The 20,556-nt window shown below is 45.9% G+C and overlaps 1 protein-coding gene across 1 annotated transcript in view; it reads left to right on the top strand.

Annotated features, from left to right (window-relative positions):
- TMEM38B (transmembrane protein 38B) overlaps nt 1-20,556 on the top strand; it is a 60,109-nt gene that overhangs the window by 15,291 nt on the left and 24,262 nt on the right. Inside the window, exon 2 of the mRNA XM_040417209.1 lies at nt 15,528-15,684. Within this exon, the coding sequence (XP_040273143.1) occupies nt 15,528-15,684 (157 nt within the window). The remainder of the gene's footprint in view (nt 1-15,527; nt 15,685-20,556) is intronic.

Raw genomic sequence — 20,556 nt, 5'->3', positions numbered from 1 at the left:
AGTTACATAGAAACTCCCCTATCACTGCCCCTAACACCCAGCAAGTTTAAAGCTCCTCCCACCAGCTAGTTACATAGACACTTCCCTATCACTGCTCCTAATAACACCTGGCTAGTTTATAGCTCCTCCCACCAGCTAGTTACATAGACACTCCCCTATCACTGCCCCTAACAGCACCCAGCTAGTTTATAGCTCCTCTCACCAGCTAGTTTATAGCTCCTCCTACAGCTAGTTACATAGCCTCTCCCCTATCACTGCCCCTAACAACACCAAGCTAGTTTATAGCTCCTCCCACCAGCTAGTTACATAGACACTTCCCTATCACTGCTCCTAACAACACCCAGCTATTTTATAGCTCCTCCCACCAGCTAGTTACATAGACACTCCCCTATCACTGCCCCTAACACCCAGCTAGTTTATAGCTCCTCCCACCAGCTAATTACATACTGTAGACACTCCCCTATCACTGCCCCTGACACCCAGCTAGTTTATAGCTCCTGAGGATAGATCATCAGTATTAAAGACCTGGAAAACCCTTTTAAGGGAGGCCTTGTCAAGCAATTATCCCATGCTGGGAGTCATGGTTTTGCCACAGGTTACCCAGCAAGTTCTGTGTCTGCTGAGAGTATGTAATGCATATGTCTGAAGAACAGTTCTGCCCTCAGATCCGCTAGATATCTTCACATGATATGTGACTGACTAACGGCATCAATAATAAATCGCGCAGCATGCAGCAATGTTTTCTCGGGTAAAATGACAGATCCCATGAGGAAACTTGCAGGAACCCATTACAGTCACTGCCATCATTTTTGTTTTTCTGTTCCTATGATGGAAATTCTGTTGCACATGTGAGCAGAGCCTAACCTCAGAGATCAGACAGCGAGCAGGAAGTTTGAAGATCAAAGCATTGCAAACGTTTCTTTTTAGAAGAGCAGTATATAGTCCTGCATTGTACAGGGCTTGTATCATATATACACGCTACTGTTTGCACAACAAGCACCATTAGTGTGCCTTCAATGTGTACACAACAGCTGCTTGTAGTGTTTCTAACCGTAACATGACAAGCAATGGCCAGTGCTCTACACAATTAGATAAAAGGCTGGGGGTGCTTGCTTTTTCATGAACAGATCCTCGTATGTCTACACCTGGGGTCTCAAACTCCTTTTAAATACAATATAATATAGATGTGTACTAGGGTTGAGCGATATACCGGTATCACGATATACCGCGGTATTAAAAAAACGGCGATATGGCGATATCGCCGTTTTGTAAATACCGCGGTATTTCGTGACGTCATAGGAGCGGTCATGTACGCTGACCGCTTCTAAATCTGCGGCCGCCCGCCCCAGCATGAACCGATACGGGACATTTGCAGAGTACTTCTACTCGTGCAAATGTCCCCGATACTTGCGGCGGCGCTCTTAGCAGTTCGGCCGGCGTGGGGGAGGGAAGGAATTCTGTCACTCGCATTTCCTGCACCCGACCTCTGAGAGGACGCTGTGATCAGCGCAATTAACCCCTCAGGTGATCACAGCTTCCTCTCAGAGGTCGGGTGCCGGGCATGTGGGCAGTGCCCCCCTCCTCCCTCCCTCCCCAGTATTAATCATTGGAGGCCACAGGGTCGTCCCCCCATCATTGGTGGCAGTGGACCCCATGGTAGCCAGGACGCTACTGAAGCCCTGGCTGCCATGGTATGTTAGTGAGCAGCATTATACTCACGTGCGTCGTGGCCGCCGGGCGCTCCTTCTTCTCATAGGTCTGTGCGGCGCATTGCTAATGCTATAAGCCTTAGCAATGCGCCGCACAGACAGAAGAAGGAGCGACCGGCGGCCACGACGCACGTGAGTATAATGCTGCTCACTAACATACCATGGCAGCCAGGGCTTCAGTAGCGTCCTGGCTACCATGGTAACCGATCGGAGCCCCAGCATTACACTGCTGGGACTCCGGTCGGAACTGCAAACTGGCACCAATGATGGGGGGAGGAGGAGGACGACGACCCTGTGGCCTCCAATGATTAATACTGGGGAGGGAGAGAGGAGGGGGGCACTGCCCACATCCACCAATGATGGGGGGGACGACCCTGTGGCCTCCAATGATTAATTCTGGGGAGGGAGGAGGGGGGGCCGACTGCCACCGATGATCGGGGGAAAGACCCTGTGGCTTCCAATGATTAATACTGGGGAGGGGGGGGGGGGCCCACTGCCACCAATGATGGGGGGATGACCCTGTGGCTTCCAATGATTAATACTGGGGAGGGGGGGGGGGCACTGCCACCAATGATGGGAGGGGGACCCTGTGGCCACTGCCACCAATGATTAATACTGGAGGGGGTGCACTGCCCACTGCCACCAATGATGGGGGGATGACCCTGTGGCTTCCAATGATTAATACTGGGGAGGGGGGGGTCCCACTGCCACCAATGATGGGAGGGGGACCCTGTGGCCACTGCCACCAATGATTAATACTGGAGGGGGTGCACTGCCCACTGCCACCAATGATGGGGGGGGGGGGGGGGGGGAGAGACCCTGGAGACCCGGTGGCGACTGCCAGCAATGATTAATACTGGGGGGAAGGGGCACTGCCACCAATGATGGGGAGGGGGACCCTGTGGCCACTGCCACCAATGATTAATACTAGGGGGGGGGGGGGGGTTACCAGAGGGGGCTGATCAGAGGCTGGGGAACTGCCCGTCTGCCCCCATACAGTCTAACATCTCCTTGTGGCTGCCCCCCATACAGTATAACGTCTCCTTGTGGCTGCCCCCTTACAGTGTAACGTCTCCTTGTGGCTGCCCCCATACAGTGTAACGTCTCCTTGTGGCTGCCCCCATACAGTGTAACGTCTCCTTGTGGCTGCCCCCATACAGTGTAACGTCTCCTTGTGGCTGCCCCCATACAGTGTAACGTCTCCTTGTGGCTGCCCCCATACAGTGTAACGTCTCCTTGTGGCTGCCCCCATACAGTGTAACGTCTCCTTGTGGCTGCCCCCATACAGTGTAACGTCTCCTTGTGGCTGCCCCCATACAGTGTAACGTCTCCTTGTGGCTGCCCCCATACAGTGTAACGTCTCCTTGTGGCTGCCCCCATACAGTGTAACGTCTCCTTGTGGCTGCCCCCATACAGTGTAACGTCTCCTTGTGGCTGCCCCCATACAGTGTAACGTCTCCTTGTGGCTGCCCCCATACAGTGTAACGTCTCCTTGTGGCTGCCCCCATACAGTGTAACGTCTCCTTGTGGCTGCCCCCATACAGTGTAACGTCTCCTTGTGGCTGCCCCCATACAGTGTAACGTCTCCTTGTGGCTGCCCCCATACAGTGTAACGTCTCCTTGTGGCTGCCCCCATACAGTGTAACGTCTCCTTGTGGCTGCCCCCATACAGTGTAACGTCTCCTTGTGGCTGCCCCCATACAGTATAACGTCTCCTTGTGGCTGCCCGGTTGCCCCCATACAGTGTAACGTCTCCTTGTGGCTGCCCCCATACAGTGTAACGTCTCCTTGTGGCTGCCCGGCTGCCCCCATACAGTATAACGTCTCCTTGTGGCTGCCCCCATACAGTGTAACGTCTCCTTGTGGCTGCCCCCATACATTGTAACGTCTCCTTGTGGCTGCCCCCATACAGTGTAACGTCTCCTTGTGGCTGCCCCCATACAGTGTAACGTCTCCTTGTGGCTGCCCCCATACAGTGTAACGTCTCCTTGTGGCTGCCCCCATACAGTGTAACGTCTCCTTGTGGCTGCCCGGCTGCCCCCATACAGTATAACGTCTCCTTGTGGCTGCCCCCATACAGTATAACGTCTCCTTGTGGCTGCCCCCATACAGTATAACGTCTCCTTGTGGCTGCCCCATACAGTGTACATCTCCTTGTGGCTGCCTGGTTGCCCCCATACAGTGTAACGTCTCCTTGTGGCTGCCCCCATACAGTGTAACGTCTCCTTGTGGCTGCCCGGCTGCCCCCATACAGTATAACGTCTCCTTGTGGCTGCCCCCATACAGTATATAACGTCTCCTTGTGGCCGCCCCATACAGTGTAACGTATCCTTGTGGCCGCCCCCATACAGTGTAACGTCTCCTTGTGGCTGCCCCCATACAGTATAATGTCTCCTTGTGACTGCCCCCATACAGTATAATGTCTCCTTGTGGCCCCAAGTGTTTTTTTCTTCTAAATGGGCATTTATCGCGATATATATCGTTATCGCGATAAATTTCTTAATATCGTTATCGTGGGAATATTTTTGATATCATCCAACCCTAATGTGTACCCAGCGGTGAAGTGCAGTACTCGCCATCCACACAGGATCCCTCCTCTTCTATGTTATAGGCATAATAGCTTCTCTTAAGGCCTCATGCACACGACCGTTGTTTTGGTCTGCATCCGACCTGCAGTTTTTGCGGCTTGGGTCCGGACCCATTCACTTCAATGGGGCCGCAAAAGATGCAGACAGCACTCCGTGTGCTGTCCGCATCCATTGCTCCGTAAAAAAAATATAACCTGTCCTATTCTTGTCCGTCTTGCAGACAAGAATAGGCAGTTATATTAATGGCTGAACGCTGACGCCATCCGTGTTTTGCGGACCGCAAAACACAGAACGATTGTGTGCATGAGGCCTAAGGTTCATGAGGTCTCCACTGCACCTGCGAATTCACCCAGAAGTTTTCTGTTTGGATTCTGTAGTAGGAAGCATTGCTTCTTGAGATGAAAATAGCTATGTACAGACAGAACCTGGCATAGCCTGTATAGCAGCATATGGAGGCTGTATGGCTTTGACCTAAGTAGCCATAAAGTCCACACCTTTGGAAAGGAACCTGAAGAATAGCATCCCTAGCTTATCTAGTATCTGTAAAGGAGTATTCTGAACTCCTATGCCTGAGCTCTGCCTATTGACCCTTTATTGTCTGTCCTGACCTTTGCCTGACTACTGTCTTTATCCTGTACCGCCTGTTTAACCATATTGCATGAACTCTGCCTGTCCTGATCTTGACTTGTCCTTCTGACCACGCTTCTGCCTGTCCTCTTGGTGGCTGGGGTAGCAACCTCTGAACAAAGTACACTCCTAAAGGTAGGGGCCTGCTGGCCCCTGCAGTGGAGTCCAGATACCTACAAAGGGTGAATACCAGGGGACCACCATGACAATACCCTCAGGAGTAGGTGGGTCTGCACCCTCTACATTACAGTAAGCATGCTTGGCTATTATTCAACCCCCTTTCTGTTCACAACAGCTGCAAGATGGGGGTTTGAGGAACCTCTTTTGTTGAGATTGGTGGGACCTACACTTATCTGACATTATGGCATACACAGTTTTTCAGGTAAAATCATGATTAAAGGTCCATCCTTTGGACTTATTGAGAATCAAACAACCTTTAATTCGCCCCAAAATAACATTTCCTGAAAATTGTCTTAAAACGGTTATCTCGTCAGAGACAACCCCTTTCAGTTTGCAGGCACCATGGATGCCACAGTAGGAACATTTCAGATTCACGAAGCTGCATGGTGTATTCCTGAAATGTGAGATTGAGGCCTCCTTCTAAGTCTTCCAAGTGCGCTTCATACTACAGGTAAGTTATTTTAGGCCATGAGCATTTGAGTACGGGCTTAATCACATCTTTCCAATATGAGAGCATCATTTACATTCTAGAGCTCAATGTGTGACTTTCCAAAATGAAGCAGTTCCACATGGTCTGCTTAAATAGCTTCTGTGTGAAAACGATTCCTCCACCACTGTCACTTGACCGAAATAGATCCGTGGACCGGAAGTGACTGCGCTGACAGAATGCTGCCGCGCTGTGGAGATCCTACACGTCATTTGATTTCAGAAAAGTTGCATTTGGCCTCCAGACTCGATCATCAAAAGCGTTTTTCATGTCTGAAAGGGCCAACATCTGGTGTGCTCAGAGGCACTGCTGAAAAATAGCGGACTTTCTTTTTATGGAGGTTTTTTAATCTACTATGGAACTGAACCTGTGATCTTTTGATATCCTTTGTAATGCTTTTAATTATTGTCTTCCATTCGTGGTAACCCATTGCCATTCTGCAGTCACTGCACAAGTGCCATTGATTGGGCTTGCAGTGGAAACAGGGGCTGCCGGGTTATCTCTTGGGTCCATTGTCACCACCCGCCTGGGAAGGTACAATTCTCAGAAGTGTCTTCATGGAGACAACCCATTTCACAATTGAAATCGTCCCAGCAGTCAGATGAATAGCTGATCATATTGCACATGGATTGGCTGGGTCTGCTTAGAGCAAGAGGTGCTATGGCTCGGAGGGGATCCAGAGTGGGGACCCCATCTGTGACTTACGTACATGAACTTATATGGGCAGCAACTATGACCTGATTTATTAGTGTACAGGAGCGAGCAAAGAGGAGGCTGATAAGTGGATAAAGAGACCCTTTTATTACTCTTTAGAACAGCTCAAAACTCTGATGCCTTTAATGGTTTTTATTAGAAACATTTACAGGCAAGAACAATCACATATTATACTGCTGTATTTTTTAGTTTTTGAGGGCAACTTAAAGGATTTTTCTGGGAACATGAACTGTTAAGAAAGGCCTCTAGCCTATGCAACCTCTCTACAGTAAAGATTCACACTTACCTGCTCCCTTCAGTTCTGGTTCTACATGCTGGCTCTGGTTCCTTGTTGACTTCCGGCTGGGGCTGTCATCCCATTGGCTGCAGCAGACCACGTGGCCAATGCACTGGCCTGAAGACAACAAGCCTGGAGCAGTGAGTATCAAGTAGGTAGAGTCTTTAGAGAGGCAATGCAGGCTAGAGATTTGTGTCACCAAAATTTTTATCTTCCAGTTAAGATAAGATAGTAACACACATCCCTTTTTATCTAATCGGTTTTTATTTTCTGATTTGCAGATTTTTTCAAAATTCCTAAACATGATTATAGGGACGGCCATCTTGGCTTAGCTGTTCTTAACCACCTCCGGACCGCTGTACGCACAGACGCGTCCTGGAGGTGGTTGATTCATTCCTCCTGGACGCGCCGGCGCGTCCTCTCGCGAGACGCGAGATTTCCTGTGAACGCGCGCACACAGGCGCGCGCGCTCACAGGAACGGAAGGTAAGAGAGTTGATCTCCAGCCTGCCAGCGGCGATCGTTCGCTGGCAGGCTGGAGATGTGTTTTTTTTAACCCCTAACAGGTATATTAGACGCTGTTTTGATAACCGCGTCTAATATACCTGCTACCTGGTCCTCTGGTGGTCCCATTTGTTTGGATCGACCACCAGAGGACACAGGTAGCTCAGTAAAGTCCCACCAAGCACCACTACACTACACTACACCCCCCCCCCCGTCACTTATTAACCCCTTATTAGCCCCTGATCACCCCTAATCACCCCCCTGTCATTGATTACCCCCCTGTCATTGATCAACCCCCTGTAAAGCTCCATTCAGATGTCCGCATGATTTTTACGGATCCACTGATAGATGGATCGGATCCGCAAAACGCATCCGGACGTCTGAATGAAGCCTTACAGGGGCATGATCAATGACTGTGGTTATCACCCCATATAGACTCCCTGATCACCCCCCTGTCATTGATCACCCCCCTGTCATTGATTACCCCCCTGTAAAGCTCCATTCAGACGTCCGCATGATTTTTACGGATCCACTGATAGATGGATCGGATCCGCAAAACGCATCCGGACGTCTGAATGAAGCCTTACAGGGGCATGATCAATGACTGTGGTTATCACCCCATATAGACTCCCTGATCACCCCCCTGTCATTGATTACCCCCCTGTAAAGCTCCATTCAGACGTCCGCATGATTTTTACGGATCCACTGATAGATGGATCGGATCCGCAAAACGCATCCGGACGTCTGAATGAAGCCTTACAGGGGCATGATCAATGACTGTGGTGATCACCCCATATAGACTCCCTGATCACCCCCCTGTAAAGCTCCATTCAGACGTCCGCATGATTTTTACGGATCCACTGATAGATGGATCGGATCCGCAAAACGCATCCGGACGTCTGAATGAAGCCTTACAGGGGCATGATCAATGACTGTGGTGATCACCCCATATAGACTCCCTGATCACCCCCCTGTAAAGCTCCATTCAGATGTCCGCATGATTTTTACGGATGCACTGATAGATGGATCGGATCCGCAAAACGCATCCGGACGTCTGAATGAAGCCTTACAGGGGCATGATTAATGACTGTGGTGATCACCCCATATAGACTCCCTGATCACCCCCCTGTCATTGATTACACCCCTGTCATTGATCAACCCCCTGTAAAGCTCCATTCAGATGTCCGCATGATTTTTACGGATGCACTGATAGATGGATCGGATCCGCAAAACGCATCCGGACGTCTGAATGAAGCCTTACAGGGGCGTGATCAATGACTGTGGTGATCACCCCATATAGACTCCCTGATCACCCCCCTGTCATTGATCACCACCCCTGTCATTGATCACCCCCCCTGTCATTGATCACCCCCCCTGTCATTGATCACCCCCCTGTCATTGATCACCCCCCTGTCATTGATCAACCCCCTGTCATTGATCAACCCCCCTGTCATTGATCAACCCCCCTGTCATTGATCACCCCCCTGTCATTGATCACCCCCCTGTAAGGCTCCATTCAGACATTTTTTTGGCCCAAGTTAGCGGAATTATTATTTTTTTTTCTTACAAAGTCTCATATTCCACTAACTTGTGACAAAAAATTAAATCTCACATGAACTCACCATACCCCTCACGGAATCCAAATGCGTAAAATTTTTTAGACATTTATATTCCAGACTTCTTCTCACGCTTTAGGGCCCCTAGAATGCCAGGGCAGTATAAATACCCCACATGTGACCCCATTTCGGAAAGAAGACACCCCCAGGTATTCCGTGAGGGGCATATTGAGTCCATGAAAGATTGAAATTTTTGTCCCAAGTTAGCGGAACGGGAGACTTTGTGAGAAAAAAATAAAAAATATCAATTTCCGCTAACTTGTGCCAAAAAAAAAAAATTTCTATGAACTCGCCATGCCCCTCATTGAATACCTTGGGGTGTCTTCTTTCCAAAATGGGGTCACATGTGGGGTATTTATACTGCCCTGGCATTCTAGGGGCCCCAAAGCGTGAGAAGAAGTCTGGTATCCAAATGTCTAAAAATGCCCTCCTAAAAGGAATTTGGGCCCCTTTGCGCATCTAGGCTGCAAAAAAGTGTCACACATCTGGTATCGCCGTACTCAGGAGAAGTTGGGGAATGTGTTTTGGGGTGTCATTTTACATATACCCATGCTGGGTGAGATAAATATCTTGGTCAAATGCCAACTTTGTATAAAAAAATGGGAAAAGTTGTCTTTTGCCAAGATATTTCTCTCACCCAGCATGGGTATATGTAAAAAGACACCCCAAAACACATTCCCCAACTTCTCCCGAGTACGGAGATACCAGATGTGTGACACTTTTTTGCAGCCTAGGTGGGCAAAGGGGCCCATATTCCAAAGAGCACCTTTCGGATTTCACTGGTCATTTACCTACTTACCACACATTAGGGCCCCTGGAAAATGCCAGGGCAGTATAACTACCCCACAAGTGACCCCATTTTGGAAAGAAGACACCCCAAGGTATTCCGTGAGGGGCATGGCGAGTTCCTAGAATTTTTTATTTTTTGTCACAAGTTAGTGGAAAATGATGATTTATTTTTTTTTTTTTCATACAAAGTCTCATATTCCACTAACTTGTGACAAAAAATAAAAACTTCCATGAACTCACTATGCCCATCAGCGAATACCTTGGGGTCTCTTCTTTCCAAAATGGGGTCACTTCTGGGGTAGTTATACTGCCCTGGCATTCTAGGGGCCCAAATGTGTGGTAAGGAGTTTGAAATCAAATTCTGTAAAAAATGACGAGTGAAATCCGAAAGGTGCTCTTTGGAATATGGGCCCCTTTGCCCACCTAGGCTGCAAAAAAGTGTCACACATCTGGTATCTCCGTATTCAGGAGAAGTTGGGGAATGTGTTTTGGGGTGTCTTTTTACATATACCCATGCTGGGTGAGAGAAATATCTTGGCAAAAGACAACTTTTCCCATTTTTTTATACAAAGTTGGCATTTGACCAAGATATTTATCTCACCCAGCATGGGTATATGTAAAATGACACCCCAAAACACATTCCCCAACTTCTACTGAATACGGAGATACCAGATGTGTGACACTTTTTTGCAGCCTAGGTGGGCAAAGGGGCCTACATTCCAAGGAGCACCTTTCGGATTTCACTGGTCAGTTTTTACAGAATTTGATTTCAAACTCCTTACCACACATTTGGGCCCCTAGAATGCCAGGGCAGTATAACTACCCCACAAGTGACCCCATTTTGGAAAGAAGAGACCCCAAGGTATTTCGTGATGGGCATAGTGAGTTCATGGAAGTTTTTATTTTTTGTCACAAGTTAGTGGAATATGAGACTTTGTAAGAAAAAAAAAAAAAAAATCATCATTTTCCGCTAACTTGTGACAAAAAATAAAAAGTTCTATGAACTCACTATGCCCATCAGCGAATACCTTAGGGTGTGTACTTTCCGAAATGGGGTCATTTGTGGGGTGTTTGTACTGTCTGGGCATTGTAGAACCTCAGGAAACCTGACAGGTGCTCAGAAAGTCAGAGCTGCTTCAAAAAGCGGAAATTCACATTTTTGTACCATAGTTTGTAAACGCTATAACTTTTACCCAAACCATTTTTTTTTTACCCAAACATTTTTTTTTTATCAAAGACATGTAGAACAATAAATTTAGAGCAAAATTTATATATGGATGTCATTTTTTTTGCAAAATTTTACAACTGAAAGTGAAAAATGTCATTTTTTTGCAAAAAAATCGTTAAATTTCGATTAATAACAAAAAAAGTAAAAATGTCAGCAGCAATGAAATACCACCAAATGAAAGCTCTATTAGTGAGAAGAAAAGGAGGTAAAATTCATTTGGGTGGTAAGTTGCATGACCGAGCAATAAATGGTGAAAGTAGTGTAGGTCAGAAGTGTAAAAAGTGGCCTGGTCTTTCAGGGTGTTTAAGCACTGGGGGCTGAGGTGGTTAAAGAGGACCTTTCACCGATTCTTACCCTATGAACTAAGTATACAGACATGTGGAGCGGCGCCCGGGGATCTCTCTGCACTTACTATTATCCCCGGGCGCCGCTCCGTTCTCCTGCTATGCCCTCCGGTATCTCCGTTCCCTAAGTTATGGTAGGCGGAGTCTGCCCTAGCGCTGGCCAATCGCATTGCAGAGCTCACAGCCTGGGAGAAAATAACCTCCCAGGCTGTGAGCTCTGCGCTGCGATTGGCCAGCGCTAGGGCAGACTCTGCCTACCATAACTTAGGGACTGGTATCTCCGCCTACTATAACTTAGTGAGCGGAGATACCGGAGGGCATAGCGGCAGAACGGAGCGGCGCCCGGGGATAACAGTAAGTGCAGTGAGATCCCCGGGCGCCGCTCTACATATCTGTATAGTTAGTTCATAGGGTAAGAATCGGTGAAAGGTCCTCTTTAACAACATTTACACAGCATTAAAAAATTTCAGCAGATAAAACATGTAATTTAATGTGATTGCAGTTATTTTTCTGTAAGGTGCCTGCTACTGCTCCAGATGATGTCCTACTAGTTGTGTCGACTATAAACCTCTGTCTCATGGACACCACCGGTCACAGACTATATCAATACATTGACTGGAATGCATCAGTATATGCTTAGATCTCCATCCCAGCTCTTTAAAACATGGATGACTGATTTCTCTTCCTCCACGTTTATAGGAACACTTTGTGGATTTGAGGAGCATCAGCGAGGCTAGTACTTATCAAAGTGACTCCTCTTATACCTCTGGTGGTTTAATTCTGAAAGTGAACCATAGGTTGTGACCTAAGCCCTGTTCAGTCCCAGCAAAATAAGAAATGTGCATAGATGCATCATCATAGTGAGACCAGAAACTCATTCACTCCAGATAATCTTTCCTCTTTCACTAAACCTCACAATGGGCATGGTGGAAGCTGTCAGGAAAATGTTCCCTGTCCAGTGCAGACTCGGAATCCAAGTTTAGACCTTGCAAAGTGTGGTTCATCGGGAGTCTTAGGATGGTGAGTTCTGTACCAGTCCAGTTGACACATGGAAATTCTCATGGTGAACTGGTGGCTAGTCAACCATGGAGACCTAATCCATGAAACGTCCAATGAATAGTTTTTGTGCGGATGGCAGATTAGGAATACTTGGTAGTATTGCCATCAGGGTCATATGATAGTTTCTTAGGGAATTGCTGTTTTATGCATGCATTTATGTGATATAACATTTAATACTACACAGTAGGAGCTCCTCGGCGATCTATTTTCATATTTGGCTTTGAGTCAGCTACTTGGATTGTGTTTCATATTGCCTTCTGCTATTATGAGTCCGTGACTGAGCTGTAGCTTAGAATAGTTTGAGTGGCTAGTTCCAGTAAAGGTCTATTAGATGATGCTTTAGGGGTATGAAAAAAATGTGGAACATCTCTCAACCCTCTATCCATCCATGACTTTGCAAATTTTGTAGTAGAAGCAGGGCTGAACTGCATGCTGTACTCTTTGAATGTTAGCTTTTATGGTATTCTACACGGGGATGAAAAGTTGTGGATTTGTGCATTTTACAGTGACAGCAGTGTGGATGAGATTTAAGACATGTTATCCAGATGCCGTGTAAATTAAAGCAGTTTTCCGAGACTTTTCTACTGATGACCTATCCACTGGATCTGATCGGTAGGGTTTTGACACCCAGGACTCCCATTGATCAGCTTTTTGTGAAGGCATCGGCACTCGCGGTAGCGCCACAAGCTTCTCCCAGCTTTGCCTGTTTCTAGGCCATGTGAACAATGAACGCGATGTCCCATGGCCTAGATACAGCTCACCCCTATTGAAGTGAATGGGGTTGAACTGCGATACCAAGCACAGCCACTATCAAATGGATGGCACTGTGCTTAGTAAGCTGTAAGGAGGCCCAGCACTACTGCAAGCACCACTGCCTTCTCAAATGGCTAATTGGCGGGGGTCTGACCCCCGGAATCTCCGTCACTCCGATACTGATGACCTATCCAGAGGGTAGCATCCAACTGATGGGAAACAGTTACCAATGCCATTTGCACCATTTTACATATGCTGAGGATTGGCCGAATAATTAGGAACAAGTGTTCATATGATTGTTCGATCCCAATAATTACCCTGTGTAAAGGTGCCGCCGATCACCAAACAAATTAGTAATTCACATCTCTCATTCAGGACCTATATTCTCCATTTGTCGATAGCACATCGCCCTGCATAAACAGTGGATGTGGTGTCGACATTATGCCAAGTGGATAGGTTTGAACGATCGTAATAACTATAATTGTTTTGGATTGGGCTATGTAAAAGCCCAATTAAACGAGTGCTGATTTACTTTTGTATCGGCGATGGGCAGATGTTAGCTTTTATGCTTTCAGAAGCTGATCCTCTATGTTCACACTATTGCTTTTTCCTTGTCTCCATGTTCCCCATTTTTACATAATCTGAATGGTTTCCTTTGTGTCCTTGTTGATTTCTGATGCATCCTGCACCTTCAGCAGATTCATCACATGGGCTCAGGCTGGATGATAAATCTGCTGCAGGGATAGACATTTCTCTCTCACTCTATACCAACTATTGGTTGGCTTTCTTTGAATGGAATTTGAACTCAAGAATTTTAAAGCAATTTTGACACAAATCTTACCCCCCCTCCCTTTCCTGTGAAGCTGTGCCTCTTCCCAGTATGCCAAACCCCCTTTTCAAGCAGATCAGGGGAATATTGTAGAAACCTTAGTTGTGCCACGTTTTAGACAGATTCTGGGCGCAGACACATTTAGTAAATCTGCGCCAGTGTGACGTGCACAGTACCTTATCTGGACATACTGATGGTTTGGTTCGCACAGTATCCAATCTCCTGTGGTTAAATATTCATGGTATATTGATGCCATCAGTTTGCTATGTGAAATAAAACTGTCACAGAAAACAGTTTTCTAAGAAAGGGTGTGAGGTGGTTCCTCATTTCTCTAAATATAAATCAGTGACTGGCTGGACAGGTGCTGATATTCAGATCTCTAGGACTCTTGACGTTAGTCTGCATTCCTTTTAGTTTTAATCCTAACAGACATGCAATCTTTCTATCAGTTAAAGGGGTTGTCCCATAGATGCATTTACAGCATGTTGATGAGATATGCCAATGGGGGCATATTGCTAGGATATGGGTCTCACACCTATATAGAGAACGGAGCCCCGAAAGTGAAAGAGGGCGCACTGCGCATGCGCGGCCGACCTCCACTCATTTTCTATTGGGCCGGCGAAAATCGGCTTTATAGATGCTCCCTTGTCTCCCTGTTTGTGTGTGGGGAAATAACAGGGTGCGAAGGTGCCACACAGCGGTTTTCTCTACCCATTCCTGGCTTGTTTTGGACTGTTTTAGCTGAAATGTTGCATCGTTTCAGAGTACAACATAGATCTGTCATAAGGACTGTGAGAACCTGATGACCGGTTCTCTTGAAATTGATTCTCCAGGCTACAGGTATTGATGACCTAACCTCAGGATAGTTAATCAATTTCAGATTGGCGGGGACTCGACTCCTGGCACCCCAACCGATCAGGTGTTAGAGGAGACATAGCTTTCTTGGATCTAGATTGAGCAGTTTCCTCTCCCATTCACTTGAATGGGATTAAGAGCTGTAATTTCACAGCACCGCCTCTGCAATCTAGACATTGTGCAGGTAAACACTAGCCTGCAATCCCTTCAATCAGTTGATGTTGATGACCTATCATGAGGATAGGTCATCAATATCTGTAGCCAGGACATCCCTTTTATGTATATAATAAGGCTGTGTATTACCCCATGCATTGTAGACAGTGTAATGTGTTCAAAATTCTACATGACGTCCCATTGATTTCAATAGGTAATACTAATACACATGGCCATGGATCCTTATGCCATTTTGAAAACAAAGGGGAACATTTATTAAGTCCGTCCTTTTAGACTCTGGTCTTAATAAACCCTATACCTGGCGGTGGATCAGCTGGAATTATGAAGAGGTGCTGGCCTCTACATAACTTTGGCGGATCCTTTGCCACTTGTAAATGTAAGACATCTTCCGAGCTGTCTTACATTTAGACCATTTTTTACGCCTAAAACAAGCGTAGAAAATGGTACATGAGATGGGCCTGCTGGCCCGTCTCCTTACCCGCCCCCACGCCATGCCCACATTTTTAGACCTGCCGTGAGTGGGATGAAGTCGCAATCTGCACCAGAAATACAACTAATTCAGGCTTATTTCTGTTTGATAAATGACCCCCACTACGTTTCAGAAGGGCCAAGTGTATATTATGCGCTTTCCTCGTTGAATTCAATGGGAAAGGGGTAAAATAGTTAGCGGTATAAATACCTGGAGAAATATGTCATTACCTGTTAGATATAAGCAGAGTTACAATGTACTGTACGTAAATGTGGACCACTAATATTAACTGATACAATGCTGGTACTTTCTGGTTGTAATTGTAGGAGCGGTGGATGTGGCATCTCGGAGTCCTTTTGCTTCCTGGTTCAGCGCCATGCTGTGCTGCTTTGGAGGTGGAATTTTGTCCTCTTTATTGCTTGCTGAGCCTCCTGTTGCAATCCTTACAAATGGCGCTAACATTATTTATGCAACAGTTGTTTGGTAAGTTGTTACCTTCTTAACCGATGTGTAAGAGTAAAAATATATATTGTATATTCTATATGAACAGAACTATTGGCACACCTATACATTACCCCCTACATCCCATTCTAAATCCATAGCCATTAATCCGGAATTGGTTTCCCCTTTGCAGTTAAAACAGATTTCCGCTCTTTTGGGAAAGCTTTCTACAAAATTTTGGAGTGTATCTTCGGGAATTTTTGCCAATTTGCCCAGAAGAGCATTTGTGAGGTCAGACACTGATGTTGCACGAGAGTTGCTGGCTCACAATCTTCGTTCTAGTTCATGACTGATGCAGTTGAGGTCAGAGCTCTGTGAGATCTTCCACACCATACTCATCCAACCACGCCTGACTGCATTGTATTTGGTGGAGGAGAGATGATGTTATGGGTAGTTTTTCAGGGGTTGGCCATGCCCCTTAGTTTCAGTAAAAGGAAATCGTATTTCTTCAGCATACCAAGACATTTTGGACAATGGTATGCTTCCAACTTTGTGGGAACAGTTTGGGGATGGACTTTTTCTGTTCCAGCATGACCGTGGCCCAGTGTATAAATCAAGGTCCATAAAGGCATGGTTGGGTACAGAGGTCGCAATAACGTACACCTGTTCAGGCCATTTTACTCCCATACCATGTAGATTGTAAGCCCTCACGGGCAGGGCCCTCTCTCCTTCTGTACCAGTCTGTAACTCGTCTTGTTTATGCTTGGTACAAATGTCTGTATTGTGTATGTGCCCCCTTTTCATATGTACAGCGCTATGGAATGAATGGCGCTTTAATATTAAATATTAATAATAATAATTATAGCCAAGTGATAAGGTACAGTCCAATATAGTGGATCTTTCCTGTACTTTACTACTTGGATATGATAACCTGCTGTGCATTTGCTCCAGACACCCCCAGGGGCTTATTAACACTATCCTGGAGGAATGGAGGCAGTGTTATTTACATGGGACTGTATGTTGGAGAAGCTGATGGGAAGGCCTATTCACACCGCCACTATTTATTTCTGTTCTGCTTTGTTAGATGAGCAGAACAACAAAAATAACAAGTGCTGGATCAGGCTGAACAGACTCCACTGACTACTTTGAAGTCCGTTCAGGATTTTGTTTTTTTAACAGGCAAAAAATGTAGTGCGACCTCTGGGGAGTTTAGTGCAGAAGAACTTGACTGGCCCTCACAGAGCCCTGACCTCAACCTCATCAAACACCTTTGGGATAAATTATAATGGAGAATGCGAGCCAGGCCCTCTCATCCAACATCCGTGTTTGACCTCACAAATGTTCTTCTGGATGAATGGGAAAAAATTCTGACACACTCTCAAAATCTTATAGAAAGCCTTCTCAAAGAGGGGGGGCTGTTTTATCTGTAAAGGGAAAACCAATTTCATATTAATCTCTATAGATTTGGAACGCGATGTAGATGTAACGTGAAGGTGTCCCAATGGTTTTATCCATTAAGTGTAACTTTATTTCTTGTGTGGATTTCACCCTTTGTAATGCAGAGGATAAAATCAGTGGCAAATCTTCGGCCAAATGAGAAAAAAAAATGTGTAACTCAGCGAGTATTCCGCGCAGATGCGATGCGGGAGGTGAACGCATTGCACCCGCACTGAATCCGGACCCATTCATTTCTATGGGGCTGTGCACATGAGCGGTGATTTTCACGCATCACTTGTGCGTTGCGTGAAAATCGCAGCATGCTCCTCTTTGTGCGTTTTTCACGTAACGCAGGCCCCATAGAAATGAATGGGGTTGCGTGAAAATTGCAAGCAAGTGCGGATGCGGTGCGATTTTCACGCACGGTTGCTAGGAGACAATCGGGATGGGGACCCGATCATTATTATTTTCCCTTATAACATGGTTATAAGGGAAAATAATAGCATGGAGGGGTTAAAAAAAAATAAAAATATAATAATTAAACTCACCTTAGTCCACTTGATCGCGCAGCCGGCATCTCTTCTGTCTCCTTATTTGCTGATTGCAGGAAAAGGACCTGTGGTGACGTCACTCCGGTCATCACATGATCCATCACATGATCTTTTACCATGGTGATGGATCATGTGATGGACCATGTGATGACCGGAGTGACGTCACCACAGGTCCTTTTCCTGCAATCAGCAAAGAAGGAGACAGAAGAGAAGCCGGGCTGCGCGAGCAAGTGGACTAAGGTAAGTTTAATTATTATTTATTTTTTACCCCTCCAGCGCTAGTTTACTATGCATTCTGTATTCAGAATGTATTATTTTCCCTTATAACATGGTTATAAGGGAAAATAATAGCAATCTACAGAACACCGATCCCAAGCCCGAACTCCTGTGAAGAAGTTCGGGTTTGGGTACCAAACATGCGTGATTTTTCTCACGCGAGTGCAAAACGCATTACAATGTTTTGCACTCGCGCGGAAAAATCGCGCATGTTCCCGCAACGCACCCGCACCTTTTCCCGCAACGCCCGTGTGAAAGAGGCCTTATTAATAATGAATTCTGCATAAGGCACTGACTGCTTGATTGTGCTTTAAAGGGGTAGTCAAGTTTAGGGAGTAAACCGGACAACCCCCCAGGATCCCCCCTGAAAAGTACAGGTGAGTACTTTCCTCACAGATCCCGCTGCTCCAGTTCTCCCAGCCAGACTCTCTGTTGCAGCTGGGTAAGTAGAGCCTGGCCAGGAGAACCAGAGCGGCGACGCTGGATCGGTCAGGTAATTAGTTACCTTTTAAAAAAAGGTAAATTCCAGCTCACCAAATCCTCCCCATGCACGGAACGAACCGGACAAGTCCTCTCAGCATACAAAATAAAAGGAAAAGTTCCAGCACTTCGTATTCCGGTTATTGCTTCGTCTTTATTTGATTATTGGTTGCAGATCAGGGTTATGATTAAGAACGTTGGAGTTTGAAACATGGTAACCTGTTGCGGTGGTGGGATGTGATTTCCACCAGGTGCAATCTGCAACCAATAATGAAATAAAGACTAAGCAATAACCGTAATACGGCGTGCTGGAACTTTTCCTTTTAATTAGTTACCTTCTCTTTATTTCAGGAGGATCTGGGGGTTATTGGGTTTACTCCTGAAACCGGACATCCCCTTTAATGAAATAAATAATAAATGGCCCCTTTATCCAGAGATGAAACTGCAGTTTCCCTAGTTAGAAATTACATTCTAGTATTCTGTTATGCATGCAATTCCCTAGTCTGGCTCCAAATTAGGAACCTTTTTCTCCTAATTTGGATCTAGTTTCATTTGAAGCTCAGAATGTTATTTCGTTCACAAAGTGATCCAATTTTCCTGCTGTTTAGTGTCAGTATTGATAAGAAAATGTGGTATATATGTGAGAACTCCTAAATCTGCTGGATATCAGCCGTCACGTATTTTACATTCTTTTACATCTTGCTCCATCTGCTGGCACGTTGATGGTATAACAGGCAGCATACATTTATTGAGAACTCCTCCTGTGCCATGTACATTGGATTTTGGAAGTATATACGATACTAACTTTTAGAAATGGTAATTTCCAATAGTTTTCATGTTTTATCATGGGGTTTGGAAGCCCTGGACTGTTTATATGAGAACCTAGCATCCCACCAACCTAGAAGATCAAGTGAAGCATCATTATTGGTTAACCCCCCCCCCCCCCTTCCTTTTTAAGCTGTACTGTATATCAATGACTGCTAATGCTTTGTAACTAATATATAAAGATCTAGTTATCATCCTCCTTGCCAATCACAACTGAAAAGTTGGTTTTCTCTTAACACAGCTAAACATGTAGCTTTGCAATTTGATTTTGTAATTTGTATCTTTTGTCATGAATTTAAGTAAGTATTGCTTTTGTGATTGTAATGCCCTTGGTTACTGTAAAATAATCCCTTCTAATCCCTTCTCTCAAACAACTGGAAATGATGAAAGCGATTCATGGCTAAATATTTCAGGTGGAATATATTGCATTTTTAGGGACTCTGACATGATAGTAGGGTATTATAGACATTCCATCTATACATAGATTTTAACTGTAAGTACTGAATACATAAAATGGGATCCTCTGGGACTTAAAGGGGTTTTCTGAGATTTTGCTACTGATGATCTCTCCTCAGGATGTGATTTGTGGGGATCTGACACCTGGGACCCCGACGATCAGCTGTTCGAGAAGGCAGCGGTGCTTCTGCGAGCGCAGCGACCATCTCGGTTCTTACCAAGCACAGCGTCGTACATTGTATGGCGGCTGTGCTTGGTACCGTGCTCCGCCTCATTGAAGTGAATGGGGCTGAGCGCGGTACCAAGCACAGCCTCTATACAATGTCCAGTTCTGTGCTTGGTAAGCTGCAAGAAGGCCACAGCTCTCACAGGAGCACTGCTGCCTTCTCATACAGTTGATCGTCGGGGGGCCCCGCGTGTTGGACCCCCACTAGTCACATCCTGAGGATAGATCATCAGTAGTGACGAGCCAAGTGAGCTTCGGATGTTACATCCGAATTCGCTTGGTTCAAAACTTCAGATTCAGTCTCCATACAGTATTAAAATGTATGGACTCCGATGAGCCGAAGTTAGGTATTCGCGTAGTCGCGCTTGACTTCATTGAATAATTTCGGTAGTTGATTTTTAAAGTGGAAAACAACTTTAAAACTTGAAACTGAAATCGGCTTTGGTTCCGAGCCCATACATTTTAATACTGTTCATGGGCAGATCTCCATACATTATTAAACAATGTCATCTTCATCACTAGTCATTGGTATCAAAATCTGGGAAAACCCCTTTACAGGGTCACTAAGTTTTCTGAAAACCGTTTAATTTTTAGGGGAGTCTGAGTGCTGCCCACCACCAGTCTCAAGAATGAGGAGAGAAAAGCGCTCCCATAGCACCCTCT

This window comes from Bufo bufo, chromosome 2 (assembly GCF_905171765.1).
Source record: "Bufo bufo chromosome 2, aBufBuf1.1, whole genome shotgun sequence".
NCBI classification, from domain to species: domain Eukaryota; kingdom Metazoa; phylum Chordata; class Amphibia; order Anura; family Bufonidae; genus Bufo; species Bufo bufo.
The sequence above is the reverse complement of the archived record's forward strand: the minus strand, read 5'-3'. Positions and strand labels throughout refer to the sequence as shown.